The sequence below is a fragment of the Podarcis liolepis genome (genome assembly GCF_965112155.1).
Source record: "Podarcis liolepis genome assembly, chromosome: 10".
Taxonomy (NCBI): domain Eukaryota; kingdom Metazoa; phylum Chordata; class Lepidosauria; order Squamata; family Lacertidae; genus Podarcis; species Podarcis liolepis.
The window spans coordinates 69,034,171-69,045,364 of NC_139562.1; the positions used below are offsets into that span (position 1 = coordinate 69,034,171).

At 40.1% G+C, this 11,194-nt stretch overlaps 1 protein-coding gene across 1 annotated transcript; it reads left to right on the forward strand.

Moving 5' to 3' along the window:
• Positions 1–82: 82 nt before the first annotated feature.
• DNAJC2 (DnaJ heat shock protein family (Hsp40) member C2) lies at positions 83–10,670 on the forward strand. The gene is made up of 12 exons (XM_083464099.1): positions 83–293; positions 1,477–1,667; positions 2,560–2,635; positions 3,913–4,011; positions 4,825–4,966; positions 5,928–6,008; positions 6,773–6,838; positions 7,496–7,587; positions 7,680–7,801; positions 9,010–9,159; positions 10,156–10,244; positions 10,330–10,670. Exons 1-12 carry the CDS (start codon positions 233–235, stop codon positions 10,439–10,441), a joined length of 1,281 nt encoding a protein of 426 aa, XP_083320225.1. The 5' UTR covers positions 83–232; the 3' UTR covers positions 10,442–10,670.
• The last annotated feature ends 524 nt before the right edge of the window (positions 10,671–11,194 follow it).

The window sequence follows — 11,194 nt, forward strand, 5'->3', positions numbered from 1 at the left end:
GCGGCTCCCTTGTGCGGCGGAACCTCTCCGTCGCGCTCCGAGGCGAGGCGGAAGACAGGAAGCCGCGGACAGGAAGCGCTTGCCCGCCCCGGAAGTGTTCGCCGGGTCCTTCCATGCGCCGGCTCCTGGCAACCCGCGACCAAGGCCGACGGCGGCGGCGGCGGAGGGGAGAAACACCCGCGGCGGACCCGTTTGTTCCGGGACGGAGCGGCCTCCCCTGGGCGGCGCCGCGATGCTGCTGAGGGGGGCTTCCGAGGGGCAGGTCACCGGCGTCTCCAGAGCCTTGTCCTCGGGTCGGTCCCTTCTCCTTTCTCGCCTCCTTCCCCTCCGCTCTTCCCGGCCTCCGGGGGCCTCGCAGGGGGGCCACTTCTCCGCGAGTCCCCGGTGAGGCGGCGGCTTCCTTTCACGAGGCCTTCGCCGCGATTGGGGGGCAAGCGGAGGCCGGGAGGTGGGGGATTAGTCGGTTCTCCGGCGCTGAAAGCCCCCGGCTGTTTCCCTCTTTCCCCCCCCCCCGCCGCCCCGGTTTTGCCGCCTCCCCCGCGGGAGCTGCATAAGAGGAGCAGAAATTCACCCCGGTACCCCGTCGATGTAGCTTTTCTGCTGGTAGAAGCTGCCCCTGTTGAATTTCCGCCTGTCGCACAAATATCCGCGGCTCTAGAAGGTTATGCAGCATGGAGGGGTTTTTAGCTCGTTTGCCTCTTGGACATATTACTGAGATTGTTGGGCAGAAGATCTCTCCTGCTTTTTCTCTTCATGTAGTTAGGTGTTAACTCCATGGGCGGAATGCGCTGTTTCCTACCTTAGTGCAGCACTGCCGATCTTATTCATGCATTTTTTTAGAAAAAGAACAAAGCAAGTCCTCATCTTTTTGGGAAGTCTCACATCCAAAGCAGATATGTCGGTAGAAGAAAGCCCTTCTTGCAGGTTGAGCAGGTGTATAGTCTACAAACTGTAGGATTGCAACCTACAGTTTGGGGGATAGAAGAGCCGTGTTGCCCTGACATGTAACTGACTAAAACACAGCATCTACTACCCTAAGTATGGTAGAAATGCGTCAGTTATAATACAGTTAATCAGCTAAAGTGCTTATTTTAAAAGCACTTTACAAGTGACCTATTTCTAATTAAACTACTTTTCAAACATCTACTTATCAAATATCTACTTGTAATGACAATTATAAAGACGAGTTTGCTGATGAATTACAACAAATTTAAATAGCTGGTAGAGTGTGTGTGTGTGTGTGGTATATAATGTTTTTATAGGCTGGCTTGAAGTGGGCAAAATAAGAGTGCATTTATTCGTGTATATGATACCTTAATGACGCCAAACTAGGATTTGCTGCATCTTATGTTTGCAGAGCACATACTTTTGGCCAAATAAATGTATGCAAGGTAGTCCAGATTTTGGTACTGGGTGAATGTGAAGATTTTAGCTCAGTGGAAGTGCCTCCTAAGCTTGTAATATTTTTATTCACAGCTTCTGTGCTTTGCCAAGTTGAACCTGTGGGAAGATGGTTTGAAGCATTTATTAAGAGGAGAAACATACATGTTTCTGCCTCTTTCCAGGAACTGGAAGATGAGAAAGAGCTCTCTGAAGAGTCAGGAGATGAAGAATTGCAGCTGGAGGAATTTCCTATGTTAAAAACACTTGATCCAAAGGACTGGAAGGTATATGATCTAATGTTACAATTGTATTTGTTCATTTTTTTAGTGAAGATTTCCTACCAGTACTAACAATTTGAAATATTTCTATTTTGCTTCAAGCAATATATTCTATATTGCTTCTTGATAATTGCTTCATCTTTTATTCCCTGTGTGATTTGATCTTAAGGATTGTTTTCAGCCACACAAAAATTAATTCAGGGAAATTCAAGATTCAATCCCACTTATGTAGGAGTAAGCCCCGTTGAGTTGCCCAATAGCATTTTGTGCCCTCTCCTTTTTTCAGATTGGTATTAGGTTTCCTTTCCCAGTTGCTAATGCTAAGTAAATAGTTCTAAGCTTACAGCACAGTGTCAGTGGGTCACGTGGAAAAATATAACATTATAGAAGCTTTGAAAATATATGATGAACATATAATATGAAGGTCTGGTCAGATCAGCTAACAGTGGCAATATGGAAGTCTGCCTTCTAAAGTTCCATTAACAGGCATTGCTGCTGCCTTGTGCTTAATTTATACATACCTGTTTTCATTTAACTCTTTTCTTTTTCTTTTGCTTCGTTCTGTTGTGCTCACATTTCTTTCTGCTAATACTTTTCTTGTGGCAACTCTTAGAGAGTTGGAGAAGTAGGGCACCACACTGTAGCAGCTACCTGTGTTCTTTCCCTCTCCCATGAAGTGAGAGATCCCTCTCTTCTTCTTTCTTTCCTTTTTAAGGTCTCTTAAAATTCCTTATTCAAAACCTGGATGGAGGAGCTGTAGGGATAAGGAAAGGCAATAAAGGCAAAAGTGGCAAGAAAACAGAAGAAGGAAAAAGTAGTTTAGCTTTCTCTGCCACTTGGCTGCTCAATAGTTGCTACTCACCATAAATAGCTGTTGATATTTGCAATTTTCTCTCAGAATCAGGATCATTATTCAGTTCTTGGGCTGGGACATATAAGATACAAGGCATCTCAGAAACAAATAAAAGCTGCTCGTAAGTACCTTACATTCATTTTTTGTATTGAAAATGTTTCAGGTCATATGAACAGTTCTGTGCTGCGCTGAAAGCTGTTGATTTCATAAAGGAAGAATAGCTCACTTAAAAGGACACCAAGAATGTGGCTTTGACTGCTGTGGCACAGTTTTTCAGCTGAGCCATAGAGTCTCATTGTTAGTTTAGGACTCTTATGATTATGGGGTGGGGAGGACGACACTTTAAAATACATGTGTTCAGGGATCAACAATAACAGATAAGTCTCAAAACTAAAGTAAAACAGTAAGATGCATTTTACATTGACTTCCAATTGAAGTAAAACACCTGAAATTAAGGTGGGGCAAAGCTATGCACACATGCAGCCTGTGGTCCATTTGTAATTTTTATGTGGTAACTCAGACTCCTGATGCAATGTAACTCCTTGTGCAATTTAGTTCAAAACTTAGAGATGCCAGACACACACAAAATACTGAAAGGCTGATAAATGATTGATCTTAACTGCTGCATCAGCCTAAATCAGCTATGGTGGTGTGAAGGTTTGGGGGTCATTCACAGCCCAAACCCATTTGTAGTTAATGGGGGCTTTCATCCCCATAGGCATGGTTAGGATTGCATCCTAAAATACAATACTTTGCATATGCAGAGTTGCATTTTTTCAATACTGTAGTTATAGTATAATTGGTATTCAGAAATTAATGTGTGGGGTGAGATGTTGAAACCTTAAATATGTGTGAAACACCACAAAGTACCGTATTTTTCGCTCTATAAGACGCACCCTACCACAAGACGCACCTAGTTTTTGGAGCAGGAAAACAAGAAAAAAAATTCTGAATCTCAGAAGCCAGAAGAGCAAGAGTGATAGCTGCGCAGCGAAAGCAGTGATCCCTCTTGCTGTTCTGGTTTCTGGGATAGCTGCTTAACCTGCATTCGCTCCATAAGACGTACACACATTTCCCCTTACTTTTTAGGAGGGAAAAAGTGAGTCTTATAGAGCAAAAAATACAGTACTTGTTTTGCCACTTTGCATTTCATATAAGGGAGAGGGGAAATAATTTTACTTACATTTCTGTCCTTCATTAAGGATAGCTATGACCCCACAGATATGTCGTATGGTTCAACTCATGGGGTGTCTTATGAAAGTACAGGGTATCGCTGCTGTTTGTTTACTTTTTGCTGCTTAAAACATTTTTGCTGTTTAAAACAGGCAATATGCAATTGATGATAAAGCAGGTGAAGGGAGGTGTTTCTGAAGTTGACATTTCCTTCTCCTCCCATAGATAAAGCCATGGTTTTGAAACACCATCCAGACAAGCGAAAAGCAGCAGGAGAACAGATAGGTGAAGGTGACAACGACTACTTTACTTGTATAACAAAAGGTAAGTCCTAGTTATCAGCTAACATAGCCTATATGACTGTGCATAAAATGGTTCAGTATATTTGTGATTCTTGCTTACATAAAACACATATTAGAAGAACAGATCTTCCAGCAAATGGAACTGTTGGCAGTGTCTCAGTAATAATAATAATGTTGCTGCTTAATAAAATAATCATGAATTCATTGAAACAAGTTATTGTGCTCCTTATTGTTCTTGTATGCAGATGAGAGGGCTTGTGTGTGAAGGCTTAGATTAATTATGAAATAATTGATTGAATTATGCTTACTCATGATTTTAGATTCCTAGTTTGTGTATATGTGCAAGCTGCTCTAAAGATAAGCAGCCTCTTATCCAATTATTGCTCTTGTCACGACTCTGAAATGTTGCATTCCAGAAATTGCAATAACTGGGGGAGCTTTGGAAAAGGGAAAACTGGTGTAATGATGATTTTAGAATTGTGCTCTATCCCCTTTTCAGAAGTCCTAATGATAGCTTTTAAGCATGTTACAGAAACACGCAGTGCATATCTTATTCTATTGATTCACCAAACCTATTGGTAAATGCAGTCACTGGGATTCTTCATTGGCTCTGAGGACTGGATACATATGAATAGTTATTTCATCCATCCAGCACAGTCCACAAAGCTAATTTTCTGAAATGGCTGTGCGTTGCATGTTAGTTCAGAAAAAGTCATGCTGGGCATTCGCAGTGCATGAGAAGCAAGGCACTTTTGGAGTGGGAACCAAGCTTGGCTCCCATTCTAAGTTGATTCCTTACTGTAAATTGATTATTTACTGTAATTCCATTTTCCAGCCTATGAAATTTTGTCAGATCCTCTGAAGAGACGAGCATTTAACAGTATAGATCCTACTTTTGATAACACTGTTCCTTCTAAAAGTGAAGCAAAGGAAAACTTCTTTGAAGTTTTCTCCCCGGTTTTTGAAAGAAATGCCAGGTAAGCTATATTATAGGCTGTAGGGGAGATTTTCTCCCACTTTGCCTTATTGGCAGCGTGTCTTTGTGTTAGAAGTGTCTTTGATTCCAGCCATTTGGCAAGCTTGAGCATGTTAATAGTGGTCAGATGCAGATAAGAGTTGTGTCTACATGCCTAGTGGTTTGATGTGTTTGAACTGAACTCGCACTCAGTTATCTCACTCTTAGGTACCAAAATAATATTTGTGTGCTTATTGCTGTTTCCTAGCAACACACACTGGTGATACCATTGGAGCAGTCTGTTGTAGAGCAGATCCATCTGTTGGTTCCAGAACTGTTCTAATTGTTTAATGCAGCCTCAGTGCTTGGCCATCTTCCACGGTCACTTGCTTCACAAGGCCTAGCCTTCACGATGGCGCACAAATAATTTTCTTTGTCAGAGCAATGGAGGAGAGGCTATGCTCAGTTTCTTGGTTTCTGTCCAGTGTACAGTTTTATATTGCATCTTGCTGTCGTGGATGTTTTTAGTCCAGCAGTGCTAGGTTAAAATAAACACTTTGTTTTGTTTGTTACTATGTTAAATATTTTTGTGTTTTTATATTGTAAATCACTCTGTGATCCTTGGATGAAGGTATAGAAATTTAATTTAGTTTGCTAATACTGTAGAAATAATAGATTATACTATCTCAACATTCCGAGTCATTTTGCAATGTAAGCACCAAGATGGAACACTGATACTGGTTTCCTTTGCGCTACTTGCTTGAGAATAAGATTAAGCTCACTTCTTCTGAATTTGAAATCTCATTGAAGTCTTATCAATTATGGTCTGTAGAGTTCAGAGGATTAGAGAAGCAAATCCATATATTTCAGATTAAATTCTCACATGATATAGCATTAATGTATAGTCAAAGTTACTGTTTCGTCAATGAATTCACCCAACTTTTCATCATAGTGAGTGTCTGCGTATGTCTTAATTGCTACAGATGGTCAAATAAGAAAAATGTGCCTAAGCTTGGGGACACAAATTCCTCCTTTGAAGAGGTAGATGCATTTTATTCATTTTGGTAAGCAAACTTTTTTTCTTTTTCCTCATTTTGAAATAAGTTTATGTGACATGTCAAAACTGTATGGGAAAACTTGTCTATAAAAATAAACAAGACTCTTACACTTGTACAAGTCCGTAGAGTATAAAAACATAAGAGCACTGAATAACTTTTCCTTAGGAATAAAGGGTGGGGCCAGGAAGTAACATTGCAACCCTGTTGCAGTCTGAAACTTTCCTTCCCCCCAAAATAGACTGCCATATATATAAATAGTGGGATTGCAGAGTCTTTAGTCAAGACAAGCCTGGAATAGTTGTGATATGAGATCTTCAGATTGATGGCTTGTGACTTATGGGAACCACATAAGTTTTTATTTAGTGGCAAACAGATGTATGTGACCAGATGTTAACATCATTGCTGATCTCTATTGCTCTGTGCTGTGGTTACGTAGAAATGCAGAAAAATTGCTAGGGGGAGAGGGGCCAATGTAGGAAGCAGAATGCTTATCTGACCCCCATCTCCATTTTCTTTGGAGGCACTGTTCTTCCCATATCATAAGATTTTGCCCTGCAGCATAAAATAATCAGAATGAGCTGTTCATTAATATTCTGATGGCATGTAGATTTCCTTAAGCTTGATAAAGTGTATGCACCAGAGAACTAGCAGTACAATCTCAAATTAAGAATGCAAACTAAAAATGAAGAATTTGCAACACCACTATTGCGACATTTGATTAGGCATCAACGTAGCACTAACTTTCTCTCTCTTACTTTATTGTATGTTAGGTATAATTTTGATTCTTGGCGGGAGTTTTCTTACTTAGACGAAGAAGAAAAAGAAAAAGCAGAATGGTATGTAAATAAAAGCACCAAAGTTAATACACCAAAGAAATTCAACTTGCGTATCATAGTATACAGTGGTACTTCCGGGTTTGCCGTGTGCGCATCCCGAAGGTTACATAACCAGAGGGTTACATAAACAGAGGTTCGACTGTGTTACAGATTTTACACTAATCTTATTAATGATAACAGGTACTGAATAACAAAGCAGAATAAGCCTTGTGAATAGGCCCAGTATAGATTCTCGGAGATAATCAGTCCAAAGAACGGTCCTGTTCTCTACTCTAGTATCTCAGTATTGTGCAAGCATTCCCCAGCTTATTGGAGGAAAATTTGAACAGAAATAAAATACAGGAAAGCTTTCTGTTCTTAGGAAGAATGTACCAGGAGGGAGGGTTCGGTTAGCCAAAGTTTAGAAGCTTATTCAGGCAATGGTAAACCCATGGTATGTGTCAGGGTACATTGAATACAATAATTGGGGTTTTATCAAAAGGCATCACTTGCGAAGCTGTTTGAAGCTTTACTGAATACGATCGTATTCACTGAGGAATTTGTGGAAGTGCTGCTGTTCCTCTTGAGTTTTACAACATTTCCCAAAATGATTTTATACTGAGATGTGCTTGAGCATAGAAGTGCTTTCTACTTAACGCCTCTCATCTCTCTCTGCAGTCGAGATGAGAGGAGGTGGATTGAAAAACAGAACAGAGCAGCTAGAGCATTAAGGAAAAAGGAAGAGATGAATAGAATAAGGACACTCGTTGGTAAGTGTGAACTCAGTTTTGTCAAGACCCGTTCATTACATTTCAGCCTTTATATGTTCACTTCACAGACACCTTTTCTTTTCTTTTCTTAGACACCGCATACAGCTGTGATCCCAGAATAAAGAAGTTCAAGGAAGAAGAAAAAGCAAAGAAAGAAGCTGAAAAGAAAGCAAAGGCAGAAGCAAAACGAAAAGAACAGGAGGAGCGTGACAGAGTACATTTCAATCTATACTTGTTTTGAAGGATTCAAAAAGTGTGAATGCGTACAGCAGAGCTTTCCAAACTCTTGTGTCGCGACACGTTAAGTGTGTCGCGCAAATACTCCCTGTGCTCCTTTCGGGGCAAGAAAGGGGTTCGTTTAGCCTCTGGTTTGCTAGTAAAACTAAATCACTGTGAAATGATGCTTGTCTAAAAAGTGTGTCACCTACATGAAAAGTTTGGAAAGCGTTGGTGTACAAAATGTTTTGGTGTGCTGCCAGCCTTGACAAAACTACACATTGGGTGGTATTCAACTGGCTTGAACTATGAACTTCTGCTAGCAGAGCAAGGCTTCCTCTTCCTCACTTCCCCCCATGAAGCCTGCCCCCCCCCCACTCCCCTGTAGACGACTCTCCATAGCTGGTTTTATGGATGGGGGCTGCAGCGGAAAGGAGGTGAAGGAAAAGTTGTTATAGTAGCAGACACAGCTGTCACCCCCTGAATATCACTCCAAATTGATAATGCTTGTTGCCAGAGGTGTATCTGGCAACTTCATTATAGTTTTCAGCAAATGCTGGACGCACCTCTGCCTTAGTCTTTGAAACTTGAGATGTATATTTTCATGACCCACCCTATTTTTTGTGACTGAAGGCATACAATTGAAAAATACAAACTGTTCTAAATTGTATATAAAATAGTTTTAACCTGCCCTGGGACCTTAGAGTGAAGAGCAGGTAATAAATTGAAATAATAATATAGCAATAATAATCTTTTGTCTTGGCCCATGACCCATGTAATAAATTGTGCTTTCCTAGAAGACACCTTGTTCCACCTAATTAAATAGGTATTCCACCTAAACAAATACACAATATCTTTGAATTCAAGTGATGGGTGTGTTCTGGTGCCAAAACGTGAGATAAGCAAGTGTTTAAAAACCGATTTAAACCTGTTTCATTAGCTGTAAGAATTTGTGACGTTCACATTTGCTAAAGACCTGTCATGCTGAAAGATTTCATGGAGCACAGATGATTACTGGAATGATGCAGTTATTTATTTGGTCAATAATTCAGGTCATGGCCTTGAAATAATGACAAATAGGCATCTCTGGTTGGTTTGCTAGTAAGAATACCTAAAATTTTGAGAACCGAGTATCACAAACTGCTTTTAACTTGGCATAGATATGGTATCAGACTTTACTGATTCATAGTTTTTCTTCTGTTTCAGCAAAGGCAAGCAGAATTAGAAGCAGCACGATTAGCCAAGGAAAAAGAAGAGGAAGAAATTAGACAACAAGCGCTGCTAGTGAAAAAGGAGAAGGATATTCAGAAAAAAGCAATTAAAAAGGAAAGGCAAAAACTGCGAACAACCTGCAAGGTATATGTGTACTGCTATAGTTAAATATAAATTTTATCAGCTTTCTAACATCCAGCTCATAGAACATCGGGTTTGAACAGCACTCTACATTAGTTCTAATTCTCGGAGAAGCGACCTTGATATCTTAAAAGAGTTTTTCTTTAAAGCTTTATAAAGCCTCACATTTACTTTTGATGTTCTTATTCAAAATATCCTTGTGAACTGAGGCATGATATGAAGGCTATGGTAACTATACAGTGGTACCTCGGGTTAAGTACTTAATTCGTTCCAGAGGTCCGTTCTTAACCTGAAACTGTTCTTAACCTGAAGCACCACTTTAGCTAATGGGGCCTCCTGCTGCCACCGGCCGCCAGAGCACAATTTCTGTTCTCATCCTGAAGCAAAGTTCTTAACCTGAGGTACTATTTCTGGGTTAGCGGAGTCTGTAACCTGAAGCGTATGTAACTCGAGGTACCACTGTATATAGTTTTCCAGAAGGGATGCTAAAAATGAACAGTTGCAGTTATCCAAATAAAAAAGTGAGCATTGGGGAAACATGCACACAAAATGTGCATATTAGCAAAAATAATATACAAAAATGCATTACGTTAGGTGAACTTGCACACACAAACGTGTATTTTATGGGGGGAAATACTTACGTCCTTAAGTGACGCTGTAGTACTGATAGTCAACATGACAAGAGGTACAAGTTCTCCAAAATCCAATTCTAGAAGCATAAATTTTAGCCAACGTATGTGTCGCTGATATTTTGCACTAATTAATCAAGAGCTTAAAATACTAGGCATTTGAATGTCAGAAATCAGCTAATTCTTCAGTGCTTTCTGCTCTGAAAAGCAAAGTTAGTTCAACTTTCGATAACGATGTTGTTCATGGAAGCGGTTTGCTTAAATAAAGAATTACTACAGCCAAAATGCCCAAACCAAACATTGCTTGTTGCCTCTACTTGCTGTTTTTCTGTAATCTGAAGATAAAGCATATGGTGTTCTCCTCTTTCAGAACTGGAATTACTTTTCTGACAGTGAGGCAGAATGTGTTAAGATGATGGAAGAAGTAGAAAAGCTGTGTGATCGTCTGGAATTGGCAAGGTATGCATTCCTGACCTACATGTTACGTTTTTTGACCTTCAGCTTTCTACTAGATCTGAAATATCGCTCAATAATTTATTTTTAGTCTGCAGTGCTTGAATGAAGCACTTACATCCACCACAAGGGAAGAAGGAAAGGCTGCTGTAGAAAAACAGGTAATTATTCATCTTTTGTCACGTAAGAGTGTGTCAACATAGTGAAAATATTGGTGTGATCCTGTCGAACATGTATGCTGTGTTGTATAGGAAGCAAATTGCCCAGCAGAATTGCATTTCTAAAGAGAATGTGCCCCTGCTTACACATCTAATAATGCCTCTTTTATTGCATTTTTAAAGTCCAGCAGAATCTCAGAGCATACAAAGTGGAAGAGCGGTATGCTATCTAGAGGTTAGCAGACGAATCTTTGCACATTTATGCAAGCTTGAGAGATAAAAACGAGAAAAATGGGACACTACCTTGTCCGTCTCCCCTCTTCAGGGGTAGCAAGCGGATTATAGATTTTTTATATATAAAAAAAGGATAAGGAAGTTCAATGCTTGAACTTCATGTTAAAGTATATGGACTTACATGGTGCCAATACCAACAGAAGACTGAGACACTGCTTGTTCTGTTATACTATTCAAACTGAATTGTGAATTAAGCTTAAATGGTCTGACAATTCTCTTGCTTTATTGTGGTTACAACATGTCTAAGACCAGTAAGATGCATGTGATGAAATAATTATTTCGTCCTTTAGACGAGGGTGTTCCTCAGAGTTTTAAATCAGTCTAAAGCTACCTATTTAAGTGCAGTTAATTTGCACAGATCTTGGGGAAAGCTTTCTTAATTGCTTCTGCAAGAAACAAATGGTGAGACATGCTGGGATCCCAGAGTTGTGTTGTAACTTGTGCAGCTGCTCCCTCTTTTTAACTTGCTCAGCTGTGTTTCTGTTGGAAAGCAGTGGACTTCTC